This window comes from Eleutherodactylus coqui, chromosome 6 (assembly GCF_035609145.1).
Source record: "Eleutherodactylus coqui strain aEleCoq1 chromosome 6, aEleCoq1.hap1, whole genome shotgun sequence".
NCBI classification, from domain to species: Eukaryota; Metazoa; Chordata; class Amphibia; order Anura; family Eleutherodactylidae; genus Eleutherodactylus; species Eleutherodactylus coqui.
Window position 1 is genome coordinate 180,344,934 of NC_089842.1, and position 21,139 is coordinate 180,366,072.

General features: G+C 40.4%; 1 protein-coding gene across 3 annotated transcripts in view; it reads right to left on the reverse strand.

Moving 5' to 3' along the window:
* The window catches only part of RBM25 (RNA binding motif protein 25), a 35,146-nt gene that overhangs the window by 5,763 nt on the left and 8,244 nt on the right, over positions 1-21,139 (reverse strand). For 2 of the 3 annotated variants that reach the window (XM_066608366.1, XM_066608365.1), the window contains exons 2-16: positions 20,956-21,070; positions 18,869-18,918; positions 17,681-17,848; positions 15,316-15,382; positions 13,123-13,283; positions 12,291-12,479; positions 12,114-12,200; positions 7,942-8,204; positions 5,388-5,568; positions 4,765-4,854; positions 4,573-4,646; positions 4,279-4,429; positions 3,421-3,748; positions 2,398-2,672; positions 146-244 (exon numbers count right to left, since the gene is read on the reverse strand). In XM_066608366.1, coding sequence (XP_066464463.1) covers positions 146-244; positions 2,398-2,672; positions 3,421-3,748; positions 4,279-4,429; positions 4,573-4,646; positions 4,765-4,854; positions 5,388-5,568; positions 7,942-8,204; positions 12,114-12,200; positions 12,291-12,479; positions 13,123-13,283; positions 15,316-15,382; positions 17,681-17,848; positions 18,869-18,918; positions 20,956-21,055 — 2,283 coding nt within the window. In that variant the 5' untranslated portion in view covers positions 21,056-21,070. The remainder of the gene's footprint in view (positions 1-145; positions 245-2,397; positions 2,673-3,420; positions 3,749-4,278; positions 4,430-4,572; positions 4,647-4,764; positions 4,855-5,387; positions 5,569-7,941; positions 8,205-12,113; positions 12,201-12,290; positions 12,480-13,122; positions 13,284-15,315; positions 15,383-17,680; positions 17,849-18,868; positions 18,919-20,955; positions 21,071-21,139) is intronic. The other variant, XM_066608367.1, reaches the window with a different exon arrangement.

The following is a 21,139-nucleotide window of genomic DNA, read 5'->3' on the forward strand; positions in this document are numbered from 1 at the left end:
GGCGTCAAGATACAATAATACTGTTGACATAAGCACTGAGCAAATTTGTATATAAATGAAGATGGCAGTTCATGGATATGAACACCTGAACTGCTCTAAAACAACAAAGGCATATGTGTAAATTATGATCCACTTGTTTACTTACTTTGGAACACACAAAATCAACTAGAGTTGCTTCTTCTTCACCAATATATTCAATGATCTTCTTATTGATCCACGGCCTAATTCTTCTCTCCATTAACGTCTAAAGGAGATCAAAAGAGAGAAATTCTTTAAACGAATTACTAAAAAAGTCATTTATATAAACACTATCTAGATTAAACATCCTTACTGATTCGTACAGGACACTTGGCAGTTGCAGGGTCACTGGGGCACTAAGTACACATTAATCATGCATACCAGGGGCTTTCTGGGAGCATATATTGAATGCAATGTATACATGATGTGAACAGGGCCTAAAAGGTGTGCATCAACTTAAAAAAATTCTTATAAAAGGAGTAAAGGCCCATTTAGACGCAATGATTATTGCTCAAAATTCGTTTAAGCGATCAAAAGTGAGAGATGGTTTTGCTTTAAAAGATGACCATTTAAACGTAACGATTATCATTGGAAAACGGACAAGGCGGCTGTGAATTTCAGTCATTCTTTTATCGTCGTGTAGAGTTCACATTTAACGATAATTGAACAATAGTTTGTGTAAAATGTAAGCCCCGCCCAACGATGAACCACTCTCCTCAAATCGTTAAACAACTGAACGAATTTCATTTAAATCAAACGATAAGCAAACTACCAAATGATGGATTTTAAGCAGACTGAAAGACAACGATCAACGGATTACTAACGAAAAGTGCATGATGGGCGCGCGTTTACATGTAACGATTGTCGCTCACTTTCGACACTTAGCGAATTTTGAGCGATAATCGTTGAGTCTAAATGGGTCTTTACCCAACCACATTTGCAAGTCTGCCAAATATTCCACCAATGCTTATGCTTCAGTTTATACAATAATCATTAAAAAGGCAAAGACCCCAAAATAAGCAAACATGAAAAATTGTTCGCAACACTCTGGTCTGCAAGAATCTCTGCAGTAACAAAGAAAAAAAGTCATCTGTTAGAATGACTGCCACAGACTTCATTCTACATGCATCTAGAAGTTTGGAGGGGGTGGAAACCGCAAAGATGCAGGACTATGCATTTTACAGGTCTGTAAAGCCAGTACCTTTCTATCAGTTGTTTAACTCTTAAAAGCACAGTTAATGGAAGGACAGTAAATACAAGTTTATACTATAAGGAATGTTGGTAAAAGTGACAAAAATGGCACTTTCATGATGCAGTATATCCGCTGCATTCTGTTACGGTTCTCAATGGTCGATCTGCATGGTCAATTAGTTGCAGTTAGTGACCACTGGCGGCTTATCTTGCAGACTGTCACAGTTAAGTAAATATCACATTTTTAATATTAAAGTCGTATCATTTTTCAGCTATGCACATGTGGGCACAGTAAACGTTACCTATCTATTTCGCACTCATAAATTAAATCGTATTACGAAAAATAATGTATAAAAAACTGGAGCTTAGCAGCATTGCCTAACCGCATCAAAAGCCATCAGATACTTGGCAAGGCTTAGGACACCCCTCAGTGAGTCAGACCAGAGAGCTGTCAAGTATCAACCCATTCTTATTCTTCTGAATGCCCATCATATACTACTACATTTGTAAGGTTGGCTGCAACTTCCACTAACAGCAGTTGATCACCAATGGATCCATATGTAGGACTCCTTTAAAGGAGTCCTGTTGCCAGGAGGGACAGATTTCAAACGGCCAAAACCAAGGGCTCACACTCACGTGTAACACGAAGTACTACAAGCCCATTGATTTATATTGGGTTATTCAGACCTATGTTTTTCAAGAACGTTTTATGCGCATAGAGAGGAGCGAGTATACTCGCTAAGGTACATTACTCGAGCGAGTAGTGCCTTAGCCGAGTATCTCCCGGCTCGTCTCTAAAGATTCGGGGGCCGGCGCCAGTGACAGGTGAGTTGCTGCGGGGAGCAGGGGGAAGCGGGGGAAGAGAGGGAGAGAGAGGTCTCCCCTCTGTTCCCCCCGGCCGGCCCCCGAATCTTTAGAGACGAGCGGGGAGATACTCGGCTAAGGCACTACTCGATCGAGTAATGTGCTTTAGCGAGTATACTCGCTCATTTCTATATGTGCATGAAAAAAAACACCAAACGCAGCACGTCCTATCTAGGTGTGTAATACACCCATTATAGTCTATGGGTGCTTAAATTGCGCTACTAATGTATTTTTTGCGTACTTTGTTTTATGTACATAAAAATGCAAGCATATCCCGTGTGAATGAGTTCTAAAGGTCAATGAAACCCATAAAAATGTACTCACAGTGTCTACAATAGACCAGTCCAAAGGATAAGCAAACAGCTCTGGTTTAGCAGTGGGGATTTTCTCTATAAGACTCTTGATATGTTTGCGTTTCTCTTCAGTGTTCACATTATTTTTGGCAGAGGCTTTCTCATCATCACCATAATCCAATGGCACCAGTTTCCTTTTTCGAGGCACCTCATCACTATCTTCATCTTCAAACTTATTGAAAACACTATCTACTGGCAGTTTCTTCCTTTTAGCAGCATTTGTTTGGCTTGGACTACTGGAAGCACCTACATTTATAATGTAAGAAAGTAAAATAGATTAGAAGCAGAAAATGCATAGGCAAGCATAAGGATCTCTGCAACTTAGGCAATAGCAATATTGTGACAGCTAGATGACTGCATCACAGCATCTCCAAAAAAGCACATCTTGTGGAATGTTCCAGGTATACAGTGGTTAACTACCAAAAGTGGTCCAAAGAGAAACGACCACCGAATCAGTAAAAAAAATCATGGGTGCCATAGACTATTTCTTGCACATGAAGAGGGGAGCAAAGGCAATTCTGTCTGGTCTGATCTCACAGAAAAAAAACCTATTATAGCACAAACTGCTGAAAGAAAATTAACGTTAATCGCAAACTACCGGACACCTTCAGAAGTCTTATGGAGTCATGCCTCTTCAAGTCAGCTGCTTTTGCAGCACGAGGATAATCTACACAATATTAGGCGGATATGGCTGCAGGTAGTCTGAACACCGTTATCATGTAAGGCATTTATAGCTTGGCATAGGAAAATGGAGTTCTAGCCATATTAAGAAACCAGTACAAAATGTTGGACTTGAAAAAATGCCATGATGAAAAAAAGGAGATTCACTTTTAGGATGACAGAACACAGCTTGATAAAGACCCGAGCACAGGGTCGATACGTGGCTGCTTGCTTCCTCATGTTATTCTAATAAAGAAGAGGATTTTTAATGAATGCTGCCTGGTTCTTCTCTTTTTCTGCATTGAGAACACAAGAGAAAACATTACAAACATACCTAATTTGAGGCTAAGACCTATTTTTGGTCTGTATTCCTCCTGTGGTTGCTGCTCTGGTGAATTTTCATGTGGAATAATAATACCACAAGGAGACTCATCCCCTGGAGAGTTGGGAGTGGCATGGCCACTACCAGAAGAGACGGATGGGGCAGAGCTAATAGGCCGCATGGTGGGCTTAAGGCAGGGTTTTGGTTCAGGCTCTTCCTCCTCCTCAATAGGTTCTTCATGTTTTTCCTCTTTGAGGGGCTTATCCTCTTCCTCCTCTTCAGATTCCGGCTGTGGTTTAATCTGTGGTGGTTGCCTTCGCCTTTCTGCCTCCTGTTCCATCTGCATTTAACACACAATTATAATTTCAGAGTACAAAACATACATATATGGATATGGGACAGTAAAATAATGCTTGGTCTTCTCAGAACAAAACACATAACAGAAAAATACATTTAATCAATTAGTAGTCACATTGCCTTACTAAAGTAATAGGAAAAGCATTATGTCAAGTTTGAATAGCAGAACATCAAATTAAAAAAAGACTGTAAAGGGATTGTGCATACTCTCCCCTGACAGCAGATGTTTGGTCTGGTAATGTTGGATTTCAACATGCTTGATCCTTTGTTCTCGTAGTAGACAAACCACCACAAACAGTTTATTTCCATTCTTGCCATTGAGAAAGGAGTTTGGAAAACTACCTTGATTAAACAAGCGTTTAGCTGAATGTCATTGATGATTTTGATGCGACAGATGTTTTTACATCACTAGTTCAACACTTAATAGCACTAGACTCTAAAAATCCCTAAATCTTTAAGAAAAAAACAAAAACAAAACACTTTTATAAGGCATCAAAACTGTTCAATACAGACCCTCTGAAGCTCGGCATCTGGGTCTGGATGTCCCTCTGCTAACAACCGCTGCCTGATTTCCTCAAGCTCTTCTTTTTCTCGTTTGCGGTCGCGTTCATCAGCTTCAATTTCTTTTTCTCTGTCCCTTAATCTTTTCTGTAGTGCGCTGCCTCTGAATAAGGGAAATGTGACATTAGCAAAGTCATATCACTACTACAGTTTATTATTATAAGCCAGTCCTGATGTAGCAAATTGGGTTTACATGTCTGGAAAGTGGTAGATACATATATTCATTCTACCCTACTGTACACACACCTGTAATACTTTGGATCATCTCTGTCGTCATCATAATCTTCCAGAAATTCCTTTAATCTTTTTGCTTCTTTTGCCTGTAAAAGGCAAGAAGGAATAAACAAAGTTTACTAGCTAGCACAATAAGGAAAGCATGCATGTTGGTGGGATGGTTTGGCATAGCCATAATATTATTTTGACAATAGAAAAACATACCATATCTCTGCGTTTTTCCTCCTCTCGCTCCGCTTCCTTTTCATAATCTCTAGCTTTTTTCCTTTCTCTAATCTCCCAATTTTTTAGACGCTAAAAAAAAAAAAAAAAAAAAGAGAAAGTTGGTTTAAAGGGAAGGTGTCATAAAAAAATTATATTAAATCACATTTTTTGTGTTAAAAACCTTAAAGACTTTCTGGTGGCTTATTTTTCTTGGCAAACTATATATATTTTTTTTAATTCTAAAATCCAGCATTTTTCACACTGACCGCAGAGCCCAAGGGTTCGCTTACGCCAACAATATTGTTTGAACAAGCAAACGATGTCAGAGTTCACTCGGGCATCATTGGCTGCTTCAAACGATAAATCGTTCAGTCGTTCACATTCGCTAAGTGGATTTTAAACAGCTGGGCAGCAGAAAAATATCAAAATCTACATGGTAAACTGAATTGATCGAGCTCAAACCGAGTGCAAACAGCAGCAAAACAGTTTACAACGTTTCTGAGAGGTTTAAAAAAAACGTAATTTAAAGAACGATAAGTTTTTTTTAAAACCATAGAAAAGTTTGCAATGTATTTTTAACTTAAGAAGTCTTCCTACTGATGGTCAGGCATTTAAAAATGTACCTCTTGGTATGCAGCTTCCTTTTCACGCAGTTTTCTTTCTAGTTTTCGACGTTCATAAGTTTCTTCTTCATCTTCCTCTCGGTCCCTTTTTTTCTCCTTTTCTCTGTCTCTTTCTCTGTCTCGTTCTCTCTCTCTTTCCCGCTCACGATCCCGTTCTCTTTCCCTATCTCTACTTTTCTCCCTGGAGCACGAAAAAAAAAGTTAAATAAGTAAACCGAGGGACAAAGTAAAATAAAGCTTTTGCACATATAAAAAAAAATAATTCAAGCCTTAATAGCTGCTGTGTTTTCTTTCATATTGCAGCCCAAGCCTATGGTTAACACGCCGGATTCCACAGCTGTGGTTTTTGCCATAGATCAGCATGTGGATTTTGCCCATTAACAATGTGTTTCCGTGGAAAGAAGTAACTTGTCACTTCTTCAAGCAGGATCACGTTTGAATTCCACACGCAGATTTTGCCTATTGACAAGGCTAAATCCGCATAAAGACCCACAGCAGAATTGTGAAGCATAACCGTGAACTTCTTCCACAACTTTACAGGCATATTCTGTGTGAATATGCCCTTAAGAGTATGCGTTCACAAAGAGCATATTAGTTACAGAAGTTTCTGCAACTGAAAAAAATCCATTCCATGCATCTGAATGGTGCTTTTTCTGCAGCATGTGAATGGTTTCCTCTAGCCATAATGAATAGAACAAAGGCAGAAATATCATCAACAATATCATCGCGCCAAACTCTCCCAACTCTAATCCACCCTGAATGCGGCAGCCAGGCTCATCTTCCTGTCCAGCTGCTACTCGGATACATCTGCCCCGTGCCAGTCACTGCACTGGCTGCCTGGTAAATACAGAATTCAATTTAAACTCACTACCCTCATCCACAAAGCTCTCCACAGCACCACCCCACCCTACATTGTCTCTCTCATCTCAATCCACCACCCAGACGGCGTGCTCGGCTCCGCTAATAGAACTAGACAGGGATGCTCATTCTCACATGCACAATTTTCCATTAGCAATGGAGCTTCTGGCTATATATACCATAAATAATAAAGTTGGTCCTACCAAATACAAATAGTTTATTCACAGACTACTTATTACTCACTTTGACGCACCCCCTAACCCCTCTACCACTTTAAGTTCTCAGCTGAAGTATTTTGTGTCAGTATCTGGCTTGAAGATTAGTTATAAGCTTGATTCTATGTTTTGCAATATGCCCCTCGAATATTAGAAAATTGATATTAAATTTTTACTTCCAGCTCCATAATAACTACTTACACTATCTTGTTAATCTTGCCCCTATCTTGTTTTAGCCTCGCTTTATAAATTCAACTCCAGAATGACATTATTAAAAAGAGCAGGACTCCCTAATTACTTCATGGCTTGCCAGAGCTGACTCCATAAAAAGGGTTTACTCCCTAGATTATTTTACCTTTTTAGGAGTCTTTCGATTCCACTTATCACTAAAGATGTTCTGTGTTTACAAAAACATCACATTTTGCCTGACAGCATAAAAAAAGCACAGAATCAAAGCTAAATTTACTCAATTTTCATAAGCGATTGGGGGGCCTCTCTCCCCCATTAGGTTACATACTGTAAAGCTGTTCAAATAGCTCAATTAACTGCCACTAACACGGGTCCAAATACGTCATTATGGGTATATATATTCTACCTAGAGAATAATCCACATAACCTGTATACCTCCCCTCTGGACTGATTTACTTATCCCCAAAGTAGTACACCTAAAGGATCAGATATCCTACCACTTAATTTTACCCCAGGTCACTTATAATTCGTGGTATCAATATAATCTGCACATTCTGTCTGCAATTATACAAGAGAAATGCAACTGTATTCAATGTGCAAAATTTTAAGTCTTTATTCCTGCTTGCTTGACAAAGACCTTCTGGTCGAAACGTTGCTATTATGTCCTTGGAGAAATAAAGGCACTTAAATTTTGCATCTCTGTAATGTTTTAATTTTGTGAGGTATGCTTGATAACTCTCTTGCTCTGTATTGTGATGTAGGATATTCCCAATAAACGTTCCTTTAAAAAAATAAAATAAAATTGCATCTTGAAGGCGGACACGTTTTTCTTCTATGATTCTAGATTGGATCCATGGTTTCTGGTTCTATGTGACTGACTCACTTCACTACTAAAGTGCTCTGGCTTGTGCTGCTGGCACCGTGCTCCTTTCTTTATGCTTTATACTAAAAATTCTCGGTTCAATGACAATAAAATGCAGTCATCAAACATACATGAGCATTCTTTCAAGGAATGAAGTAACATCAGGCTTTAAATAAAAGGGAAATAAACAGGAAACCTAAGGAGAAAATGGTCTATATAAAAGGCCGCGATAGCCTTTATGCTGACTGAAAATCAGCGATATGAACCTGTAAACGAATAGGCAGCGATTTTTTTTGCATTTACAACGAACGATTATTGCTGAAATTCGTTCGTTTGAACAAACTGAGCAATAATTGTCCCGTGTAAATGGTCCATAACTCACTGTATAGAGCTGACTATATGGCCTTAAGTAGAATCAGCATACATGTACCTTGATCGACTCCTATCCTTGCTATGATCTCTCCCACGGTCTCTATCCTTTTCACGATCTCTGTCCCTATCACGGTCCCGGTCTCTATCTTTGTTTCTGTCGCGATCTCGTTCTCTTTCTTTCTCCTTTTCACGCTCTTTGTCTTGTTCCCGTTCTCGCTCTCTTCTTTCTCGCTCTCTCTCCCGTTCCCTTTGCCTTTCCCTCCGTTCTTTTTCAATCTCTTGTCTCTCCTTTTCCTTTTTCCCCTTCTCCTCTTCGAGTTTCTACGAAAAGAGACAGAATATATTAATTCAAAATTATCTAAAAACATTCAAAATAAAAAATGAAAAGAAAAAGACAATCAAAATGTGTAGCAAAAAGAAAAAAGGCACAAGACTAGATTCCGTGCAAGTATATAGCTACAAAGGACCAGCAATCTCCAACCATGGTTTCTAAGGGATCCAGGGCTCAAACTAAAGCAGCACTTCATATCCAGTTAAAAAAAAAAAAAGAAAAATTAGGAAAAAATCTGCTAGAAAAATGAACGACATGGGATACACAGCAGCTGGGATACATGGCATGAACAAACAATTTTCAGTTAGTTGACCTTAAATCCTGATAATAAAATCTAGCGAAGCACAAATATTTTACTTCTGTCAATGCCATAAAAGGTAGTCATTTTTCTTTATTTTTTTTTAAATTATAGTCTTGAACACTAGAGAAAACGTCACAGCTCATACAGCCACTCCAACCAGCAGCTATCATCAGGGGTGATCAAAGTAGTTTGCTGAGGTAAAATAAACGAGAAGTCCAAATAGCTGATGACAAAGTGGAGCAGACTTCAATCGTTCAAAGATTTCATCTTTTTGGATGCATTCCTCAAACTACATAAGCAAAATTGCAAACATGAAATGCTGCTTTTGAGCGAAAGAAACACAAGTAAAAAAAAAAAAAAAAAAGTGTACTTGTGGACGTTTAAAAGCTTCAAGTACACAAAGGCCAAATTCTAATGGTAAAAATTGGTGGGCATGTTGATTTAATGCAAATGGCAACATTTACCTACAACAACACTAGGAATCGTCAGCAAACTTACAAATGTTGGTTTAGCTCTTCACAGAATGATGCTAAACAAAACTGCAGGAAGGTTGGAAATCACTTTCGACATGGAATCTACAGGGATATCCATTGGTTCCATAGCAATGGCCAAAAAATATCTATTTTAATCGTGGGGAAAAAAGTGTTTGTGTCTATGCCCAAAATACCTTGAACACATTGGAAATAAGACATCCACAGATCATATATCCATCCTTGTTAGCAATTGTTTTGAATTAACTTACAGATGATGTGCTAGGACATGGCTCTCCAACACGGGATTAACTTTGCCTACAAGCTATGATTCTGGGAGGAAGAGCAAGTACATTTTCAAAGACAGACAAGACCATTCTAGGTGCACAAATGTCTAGGCATCACAAGTTTAGATTTTATTGCATTTACCGAAAAATGACTTTTCACCCCTTCAATCTCATGTAATAGATAATTAAACTAAAACAATACAAATATTGCAAAAAAAAAAACAAACATTCAAATAAATCATTGAAAGACATCTTACCTGTACAAGCTGCCTTTGGATCCCAAGGAAGAGTATGTACAAGTGAGAAGGAATAGAGCAGGCGACACAAGACACAAGGGGACGGCATTCACAATGCAAAGGCAGAAGGTCATGACTGGGGTTATTAGCCTAGCGTGTTTTAGCAGTACAAGCATGACAAGAAATGAAAAAGAATAGACACACAAAGTGCATCACACAAAAGGAGCACTGTTAATATACTGTACATCGTCTGAATTTAAGTCACAGCTACATTTGGAAATGTACTGTGTAGCTTTGGAAACTTACCTCTTTCAGGCATTACAACTGTAAAGTATCCCCACCAAAATTAATACTTACATTTTAATATCTAGAAGGTCCAAGTTTCATGTGATGATCCAGGATTATATAAATCCTAGGACTAGAGGGGGGGGGGGGGGGGGGTTTCTAATGTATACTTTATGTGTAAGGAAATAAAGCGCCATCTTCAGACTAGTGAGGGTGGTATAGGTCAATTCAAAATTGTTCATATCAAGGTCTACTTTTTTTGCACTTTGTTAGTATTAGCAGAAGAAAAAAAGGCATTGGAATAGGATAGGGTAAACAGAAATCACAGCATAGACAGAAAAATAGATAGTAATTAGAAACTGCTTACCTTATAGTCTTCAGATTCATCAGTGCTGCAAATGGACACCCCCTACATTACTCATACCCTGACAGCCATAAGGGGGCTGCAGTGTTATTTAGAAATCCCTACCAAACATGCAAAGGTTCACTGTGCTACATCAGCTCTACAAAAGCACAGCAGAGCCTTTATACTTTACTCTTAAGTGCTAGAACTAAAGACAATGCCTCGGCAAATAAAGTCTGTGTACACAGAATAAATGCAATGGATTTTGAAGAATATACACGTGTGCAGGAAGGTAAAATACACCCATAAATGTCTGTCAGGCCAAACCATTTACATGACATAAATGTCCCCATATTAATGCCGCTCAGATTGATATAAAACCACCAGCCTGCATAATTATTGGAGTAACAATAGCAGCTTCTATACAGCTATTAACGGGAGTCTGTCAGCAGTTCTGACACTGCATAACTGCTGACAACTGGGGCTGGGGAGCAGGTCAAAGCATACCTCCGCCCATGATCCCCCACACCACAGCAAGTGCCATGAGGGAAGGACCTCTCTCTGAAGTGCCCTTTGCTGTGTCCACTCAGCTGCTCCACAGCAGATTACAGCATGGAGAATTAAAACAACGTTTTTTTTAGAAGCTGGTTATAGTAATATCATAGGACAGAGGTATGCATTAGCCTTGCTCCCATTGCCCTACATAAAGCAGCTACTGTGTTTCCCCAAAAATAAGCCCTAGTAAACTACATGGAAAAAAACAACACACAGCAATACCCACCTAGCCAGCAGCATCTGGGTCCCTCGCGCTGGACTCCGGCAGTGTAATCCTCAGCGTTGACACAGCACTCTTTCTGGTGACTGGGCTTTGAATACCCTGCCTCCAGTAAGCGAGTACTGTGATTGGATTACGAGCGCTGCTGGCTCAGCCAATCAGAGCTGGCGCTTGATCATTCACAGCCCTTCAGTGAATGACATCCCTGAATGGCTGTGATTGGCTCATTGAGCGCCGGCTCTCATTGGCTGAGCCAGCAGCACTCGTGATCCAATCACAGTACTCGCTTGCTGGAGGCGGGGTATTCAAAGCCCCGTCACCAAAAAGAGGGCTGTGTCAACGCTGAGGATACGGCAGCCTGCCGCAGCGTGGGGGACCCGGACGCCATGGGCCAGGTGAGTACAAGTCACCCCAAAAATAAGACAGACACTGTGCCTGTTATGAGGCAAACATTAATATAAGTCAGTGTCTTATTTTCGGGGAAACACGGTAGTAGTTTTGCAGTGTGAAAACTGCTGACTGCCTTTAAAAACCCATTGTACAGGGGATGCATCCCTTTAACCCAAACACTATATATCCAAGCCAGTTGCCACTTTGCATATTTTTCAGAGGGGGTATCCGAAAAATATAGTAAAAAAAACAGGAGCTCATACTTACATTCTTATTCCATGTTACTTTCCAAGCTGAGTTTCATCTTGCATTAGTCACCATATGATCTCTATCATAATGGTGGGGGTCAATGAATAGATTAGCTTTATAGGGAATTTACAAATCTTCCATGCATCTTAACTGTGGCACATGTGGAAACCACTGATCTATTTTGATTCACTAAAAGCATGTAGAAAGCTTTTTTTACTCATTTAGCTCTTCAAAACAGTAAGTGTGGTGGTGTTAAAGGTGTGGCTCTCTTATGGTGGGGAGGTGGCTATAATTATTTAAATGCTCTTAGCTTTCATTTGATAAGAAAAGCTTAGTCAGTTTTTTGTTGCTGAGTACAATCAGCTGAAAGCATAATTGATAACAGTGCATTACAATGGTTAAAGCCAGCCACCCCTTCAGAAAGATACACATCGCTGAATTTCAATGTCTACATTCATCGTTTCTGATATATTAGGCATGATTGCTTGTGTTAAAACTATGTGGTTCTTGAATCTGTAAGGAGCACATTGCATCATAATGGAAGAAACAAAAACGAACATTACCTTGTGCGTATCTCTGAATTTACTGATCTCGCGGGATATCAGGTCTCTCTTATCTTCTTCCATTTCTATCGCATTTATGTCTTCTTGCTATAAAGGATTTAACAGAAATTTGAGTACTCAAGACATTTGTTTCAATGGGAGGATCATTTCTGTAGCTTCACACAACAGTATACTTACTGACAATTCTTCCTTTTTATCTTTTCTTTTCTTTTTAGGGTGGGAGTCAGACTCCAGAGATGGAGCATTCAACTCACTGGAATACTCTTTTATTAGAAGATCAATTGCACCTTTAATAATGCTATCCCGTCTTTTAGTTTCTTCATCAAGGTCATCATCTTCATCGGCAGCTGATTCAGGGCGGGCATTCTAGAAAATCCGTTAGAAAAGTTTAAAAAAAAAAAAAAAGGCTAAGCTTGTTTCTTAACAGTTTGTTTTTTTTCTTAAAAGACAGCTATTTACATGAAAGTTTAAAAAAAATACAGGACAAAAAAAAATACAACAAAAAGTTAGAGACCCCGTCACCTACGTTTAGCCCTATTAGGCTTATAGGCTGAAAGTAGATGACCCGCTGAATTCGAGGATGCAAGTCTCATAGTTTACTTCCCTGTTTTTTCTATGGGTGGGCGCTAAAAGCCACCACGGCCGTGTATTAAGCGGTGCTGCTAACTAATCCGCCCAGTATAAAATTAGAACGGGGAAATTACTTTGCAGCACCACTCAATGCATTGAGCCGCAGCTTTGAACACTTACATTGGGGGAGGCAAGTATAACACTTACATTTGCATAAATTAATAAGTTTAGCTTATAGGGGTAAACGTAGGTGAGAGATTCCCTTTAAGTACTTGTTTGGTTCAGATTCAGTATCAATTTCCCCCACTTTGTATGGAGGAACACGTAGTTGTTACATCTACAATCTCATGTGAGTGGCTATATAAAGAGGGTCATATAATAGAAGGTGCATACTGGATTTAAAAGAAAATTGAAAACTAAAAAAAGCTTATGTGCTCACCCCATTGGAAGACCTTCTGCTTGCTTTCCATTCATCCAGTTGAGCTTTAGTTTTAGCATCTACTTTTACAAGTAGTTTCTTTTCACCAATCTGTAGATCATGTAGTAACCGCAATGCACGCAGAGTAGATTCAGGCTCTTTATACTCACAAAACCCAAAAGCTGTACAGGAAGAAACAAAGAAGAGGTCTTTCAAAAGCTACTTTTATATATTACAATTAAAAACCGTATATGTACCTCCTGTTAGCAAAAGAATTAATCTATGAACCCCTTCCCCCTCAATGATAGAACCCCCATCATACTCTATAGGGAGGGATGATCAATATGCATGGCCATGTCACTGTATCCAGCCAGCACCATTTTTAAGATCAGGGGGACTACCTTTATAGCTGTCTCCCCCTCCCCCACTCTGCAGGCCTTTTCCCGGCTTCTTTTCTTCCAACCGGCATACTATTCTGAGGGTGAGCATTGGTACCTTACCAGAGTCCTTTTCTAGAGCTGCTGCAGGCGTAACCTCTTCCGCTTCTGAAAGCCTGTGCTCTCCAGCAGCCAGGCCCTACCACATGCTTGCCGCTGTCTCCTCCTACCAGGTCTTCTAGGGGGTGCTCAAAGAGGAGTATAGATCATGGTACCGGACAAGGTGTCTAACCAGCGTGTTGATAACTGTGTACCGCCATGTTGTCGGCAGCAGGAGAGATATAGACCAAACACCGCTCCCGGGAAAGCTGCTTGCATTATTAGTGTTTTGTGCCCGACATCAACCTCCTCTAGCCTATGCTACCTTTCTGGCATTCGTATAGCGCTCTTCAGATGTGGACCACCAGCCATCACCGCAAATTGAGCCCCTGGCTTCAGGACTATTTAGGCCATACCCTAGTCCCAGTGCTTTGCTTAAGGGACAGTTTCCTTCTCTCCTCTGCCTAGCGAACTGCCTAGTGAATTGTCGGGCACCTTTTTTTTCCCCGCACTTTGCTTCAGGGACAGTTTCCTTCTCTCCTCTGCCTAGCGAACTGCCTAGTGAATTGTCGGGCACCTTTTTTTTCCCCGCACTTTTAAGGCCCACCCCCTTAGGTCTTCTCTTCATAGTCACCGGCCTCAGCTTTTCCAAGCAGACTTGCTGAGACCTGTGATGCATACTGTGAGACTGGCACACTGCTTTACTCGGAGAGGGGCTCCAGACCATCCAGCAGTGATCCATAAGTCCATTGCTCCCCAAACCAGCTCCCACACAGGTAAGCTTTGCCTGGCAGCTAGCTGCCCTCATCTAGTGACAGACCCTCCTTCCGTACCTCTTGCATCTTGCCTATACAGAAGCATTCTATTACTGTCTGTGGCCCTTTTTGTCACCATGCCCAACTCCGTAGGAGAAGGCTGCAGACAGGCGTCAGCAAGAGCCACAAATGCATTCTCTCGCTGCAGCCCAAATTTCCATGTGAGCAGTCTGAGCCATATTGCCAAATGCATTCTATTGCGGTAAGCGGCTGTAGAACTGATTATGGACACCCCTCCCGCCCAACCCCAATGCTCGCCAAACCAGAATGGGGACACTCCCTGTCAGTGTCTCAGGCCTTACTAAGGCATCTACAGCTATTATAGACAGGCTGGACCGCACTGCCCGTTAACCTACCCAAATGTGTCTGATGGACATAACTCTTCCACGCATGACCTCTCCCATGGTAGACTACAGAAGCGGACTAGGCGCTTACATTCAAGGCAATCATCCAGATCCCCTTCATCGTAATCTTATCCATCCCCTCCCCCAGAGACAAACTTTTTCCTTCAGATACCCAACGCATTCTCAGCAGGGTGACTGTCGACACGGGAAAATGGGAGCTACATGGCAAAATCTTTCAAGCACTTCATCGAAGGTGGGGTCAACCAGACGTAGATCTGATGGCATCCAAAATCAATCGCAAGTTGCCGATCCATGTGTCCAGGTCTCAGGATCCTCAAGCTCGAGCAAGGGACGCATTAGTGATTTCATGCATGGACTTCCTGTTCCCGTATGTCTTCCGCCTCTCCCCCACCCCCACCCCACTTCTGCTTAGTGTAAGCCTCCTAGGGACAGTAGCCATACCCACAGTCTTCAGCTGTCCCTCCCAATGAACAGGACGAGAAAGATTTTACAATAAGTACAAACATTTAGAATTAAATTGCAACCAATAATAAAAAGTAAAAGGATTTTGGTACATACCACACTTACCTTGAAGCTTCCCAGATGCCCCTTGCACTCTTTTCCAACTCAATACCAAACCACATTTCTGCAGAAGGGAATTAAAAAAAAAGAAAAAGAAAAAAAGGTAAGAAAAGCTATACATACAATGGCAGAAATTATTTGATTTGTGCTCATTTTAAGTTGAAAATATTGCTATACAGAATATTTGCAACTTCTGAAAACTGTCAAGGAAAGAAAGTGGGTGAAGTAGTAAGACACAGTGGCAAACTTATTACATTTATATCAAGAAATTGGTGCAACTCTTTCAAAATCTATTTACTTTTGCATTGATAAGATAGACCAAAAATAAAACAATTTATTAAATTGTGTATGTTTCACTCAAACAAACTTCAGTTTAAGACTGGCCTATGAAACGTCAGTGTGATATAGAGATATTGATAAATTGTCCAGCCAACTATTCATAGCAACTTGCCGCTCAGGATACTGGGAAAGATGAATTCAATGTTTTAATCTCCACTTCCTCCCCTCACATCTGAGAGGCTTCTGATATGCATTCGGCCTTAGGAAGCCTTTTGATCATAACAATAAAATTAGCTGGTGACCAGTAGATGTTAACTGATCCCAGTGAGGATCGACGCCTCTGTTATTTCCCATACACCGGACGACTCTGCGGCAGATTAATGGGACAATCTTTTAGAAAGGGTTATTAGTTGTGTGCGGGTCCTATCCCAATATGAGTTGAATAAAACGCATCTACCCATGCTGCAACACGAGCTCAGTATCATCCCAGTACGGCGTATCTGCATACCTGGTTATAATTTACATGTCATGCTTGAGGTCGCTGAATAGATAAAATCATGACCAGAGAAAGCCTCCCACTGAGATATGGTCAAATGATTTTTCCACAAGGGACACATGCCCCTGCCCCAACCTCCTGAATGACATCAGAGGGGGTAGGGGAAGGAGTGTTCTAAGGAAGCCTTTATAATTCGGGGCTCCACAGACCCCTGTTGTCAGACCTTCGTAGATACACCCAGCGACAAGACTTTCCCATTGCTTCAGTGGCTCCTCCCGAATTAGAATCCCAAATCTGGTATCCTTAGTTTATTTTTCTCCTTGTTTTATTTTAAATTACTGTCTTGTTGTGTATACCTTTATACTTCCATGTAACAACCTTTTTGTATATCTCTGCTCCATTTTGAAACAAACCATAAACTTCAAAGATTGAGTTCCTAATTTATAGTTTGGCCCAGCTTTCCTGAACAGCTTGTGGTGACAGCGTATGTATGTGCGCGGTATTGTAGAGTGCGTTACACTGGATCAGGGGGTGATTTGTGCTTTTGGTCTGCATGTTGTAGGTCTAGTGAAAGCTGGTTACAAATCCACCTGTAGTCTAGCAACTCCACACTCGCAATCTCGCTAGAGTGATCGATCAATGCTCTGCCGTGACACGTGGTCATAGCGGCGAGTCGTTCGGAACAGTTGATCTGTGACAATCGGTGATAGAGGCGGGATCGGTCGGGGTCCCCCCTTATCCCATCCATGCAGTCAGTCTTCACAATACTCCCTGAATATTTTTGCCCATGAAAACAAATACATTAATTTCACGGCTGTTAATTGTGGCTCCGAATTTAATCTATATGCATATTAATCACTGTACTCCCTGCATACAGTTCTATAGACCGCAAAGCACCTTTACAATAGAGTTAGTGAAAATTAAAGGAGACCTGTGACCAGGATTCACCCTTCTAAACGGTTTGTAGAAGGATATCAAAAAAAGTGTTCTTTCTATCTATTACGGCATATTAGATCTTCATACATGGAAAGAAAAAGAAAAAAAGAAAACAAAACAAAACACAAAAACGACAAATCTGCATATGGTGAAGGATGTTTAGAGAGTAAAATGGTCCAGTCGCCTAGTCTTGTGTGTGATCCAGCCCCTCTATCTCTGAGTGACGTGGATGATGTACTCTACATCAGCCACAGGCCAGTGAAAAACATGGGCAGGCTTGTCAGGCTTCTCTCGGCATGCACTAGCCCTGTTCTGACTTTCAGGACATCAGAGGCAGAGGAACTGGATTACGAACAAGACTCCGGGTGGCTGGATCGGTCTAGGTACACGATCCAGACTATTTCAACGGAATTTGCTCGGGATTTTGTTTTTTTAAAAAGTCTTTTCTACAGTCATGAAGGCATAATGTGCTGTAATGGATACATGGTTAGAATGCTTTTTTCCATAATTGATATCCTGCTACAAATACTTGAGAAAGGTGAAAACTGATAACAGGCTCCCCTACATTTTTATCTAAACCTGACATACATTTTTAACAGTAGGATATACAACTGGGAATATACATTTATATATATATATATATACACTTACTGCTAATAGCTGCCTAATAAGCATGTCTGATGCCTTTTCTGAAATATTTCCTACAAAAACAGTGGTTGTCGGACCGCTGTTCTCATCATTTTCCTTATTTTTCAGACCCATTATGTCTTTCCGAGGACCCAGGTGTTTCCCAACCATAGGCACAGTTGGTAACAAAACCTTGTGATTGGCAAAGGGGGAAAAAGAAAAAGATTAAAACTTCAACTTTTAAATGAGCATTAACAGGTGTAATTAAGAGAATCATTTCTTGCTCCTTTTTAGAGTACCTTTCATCACAGAGGCTTACAAATCAAATGCTAGTTTTCTCAAATATCCAACATAATACAGTTTTTGTACTGAATATCATTCTCTATGAAGCATAGGCTGACAGAAATAATGTACATAAGCACAGAGGACAATCCAACACACATAAATCATGATGACTGCTAACTGTTAGGCCTCATGTCCACGGGTGGATCGGATTCCGCGCGCACAGTCCGCAAAACAAATCCGCATGCTGTAATTCAGCTGCGGACGCCCATGTTTCTCTATGCGGTCTTGAACTGCAGCTCGTTCACGCGGATTTCGCAATTCAAGTCTGCCTGTGGACATTAGGCCTCAGACAAGTTCAAGTCGCCAATGGTTAAAATTAAAATAGTTACATAAAATGTTTTAAAATATCAAAACATTTTTAAAAATCTGAAGCATTAGAAAAGAAAATAAATACAAACAATTGGCATTGCCTCGTGTGTGAAAAATTGCATTATAGTGAATGCTGTCAAAAAATATTGTAAAACAAAACTATATAAATTTGGTATTGCTGTAATTGAACTGACCCATACAATAATGTAAAGTCATTTTTGCTGTACTAACACCACTGCAAAAATGAAACTCAATATTACAATGACACAATAGCACCTCCCCACAACAAACATTTTTAAATGTTTTTGTACATTATAAGGTACATTAAATGGTACCATTACAAAACAACTTGCCCCAGAAAACACATACACCAATATGACTTATTTTTCCTTTGTCTAAAAAGTTATAGCTATTGGAAGATGGGGCCGAAAATGAAACAAGTCTTGAAAGTGAAAGGGTTAATGTATATGGTCAGCTTCAGACAGTCTGCTACAAACCAGCAATGTTATCAACAGCTTCATTAATATAAATAAAGTGGGGTGTGAACAGTAAACTTACGGTTGGTCCTGGAGCCATTAAACCCATTGGTACAGGAATCATTGGAGTACCTGCAAAAAAAAATTCCATGAACCTTATTTTAAAAATGTCTTAACAATAACAGAATGGGGCAGATTTACTATTACTGTCTAATAGTTAGACCGTGCAACCTTAGACTAGACAGTCTTTAACCCCTTAACGACAGTGTGTACAGTTAAGTGTTGTGGGTTTGGCGTTTGTATGGAGGGGGATTGGGCACCGATCCTGCTCCATACAATGCAATGTCAGTTATTTCTCACAGCTGATGGCCACCGGCATTTAAATCCCCCGATTGGTTTTGCGGGGTTCTGTTCAGTTGCCATAGCAGCTTGGGACCTTTTAAAGGCCTAGAGCTGCCATGGCCCACTGCCTGTCAAGCCATGCATGTGCCGTGGCTTGAGAAAATGCCTGTCAGATCGCAGCATAATGTAATATACTAGATCGCAAGTTCAAGTCCCCTAAGTGGGCTAAAAACTATAAAAAGTAAGAAAAAAAAACAAAAAAAAACACAACATATTTGCTTCATCCGTAAAAGTCCAAAGTACGGCCGGCTGCACACGGGCGGAAATCCCGCAGCGGGATTTCCGCCGCTCAAAGCCTGCATAGGATTGTGTTAACAAATGCAATCCTATGCAGACGGCCGCGGTTTGGCCGCGCGAAATCTCGCGCGGCAAACAAACCGCAGCAGGTCACTCACGCAGCCGGCGGCTCCGGTCTGCGCATGCGCCAGCTGCCCGGCAGTCGGCACATGAAAAAGTCGGGGCCGCCGGGCGCGGGTGAGTACACGCTCGTCTCTGCAGGCGCTCGGGTCGGGTCCCGCGACGAGAATCCCGCCGGATCCGACCCGCTCGTCTGCAGGCGGCCTACCAGAGAAATGCATTTTTGCAACAAAGTGAATGTTATCAGAGAAGAAAAACAAAACAAAAAGAAAATACAAAAACACAAGGGTAGAATTACACTTTTTTGGTCACCCAGTCTTCAAGAATTTTTTCTTTTTTTAACTAAAAGCGCTCAATATTTCATATGTATTCCAAAATGGTATCAATAGAAACTACAGGACGTCCGACAAAAACACAAGCCCTCACACACCTATGTTGAGGGAAAAAGAAGAAAAAAGGTAGGGCTGTCAGAAGATGGTGGCAGAAAATAAACCTTATTTGCAAAAGCAAAGGAAGGCTGCTTCTCCATTTAGCATTCTGGTTATCTGCAAGTTGGGGGTTACACGGTTTATATGCCTGCCCTCTTGCATCAGTTTATCAGTAATTATATGGCCGCTCTCTGTGACTTCTTTGCAAAAACAAAATTAATTTTTAAAAGTAGGAATAGGACAAATTATTTTTAGACATAGTATATATTTTTATTAAAATGTTGTATCATATGTAACCCACAGAACAAAGTTACCATGTCACTTCTGTCAGTGTGTATGCCATGAAAATAACACCCCCCACAAGATTGCAGGATGTTTGTTTTTTTCCCACATCACTCCACTTGGAATTTTTTAAAAGTTTTTGAGTACATTATATGCTTCATTAAGTAGTATCACTGAAAAATACAACCTGACCTACAAAAAAAACAAGCCCTCAGACAGCTACGTTGATGAATAAAAGAGTTTTTTTAAAAAAAGATCTATTTCATTTAAGCCTGAAGAAGAACCCTGCGTTGGTTCAGAAGCTCGCTATAACATCATGTATTTTTATTAGCCATTATTTTGTTTAAGCTGTCTATCACACACACAAAAAAATATGCACATAATATGAAGCGTGAATACGTCTGTGAATGAGCCCTTAAAAACGGCCCTTTGAAGACAGCCATAATGTTGATGCGGCCCTTGGTGAAAATGATTTTGACACCCCTCCTTTACTATTTGGAAACTGCAAACCTGGATTTACATTTAATTTTTTTTTTTTAATGGAAAAAAATAAGACCGAGGCCAGCTGTTTGCTGATGGGCAATAGATTTTTTAGCCTCAGGTACTTTTTCCCCAAAAGCAGCACAATATAGGTGTGGCCTTTTTTTTTTTTTTTTAAAGTTCCAATTCATTAACCTATCACTTGTCAATTGTCACTTACCAGGAGGGGGAGGAAAGCCTGGAAACTGTGGTGGAGGAATGCCTGGAGGAAGAGTTGGAATCCCCATTGGAGGACGGTTAAGGTGTGGTGGGTAAGACATATTTACAGTATCAACCTGTTGTAAAAAAAAAAAAGAAATAAAAAGTAACAAGAAGTCAGTGGACTGGCATTAAAAGGGATTATA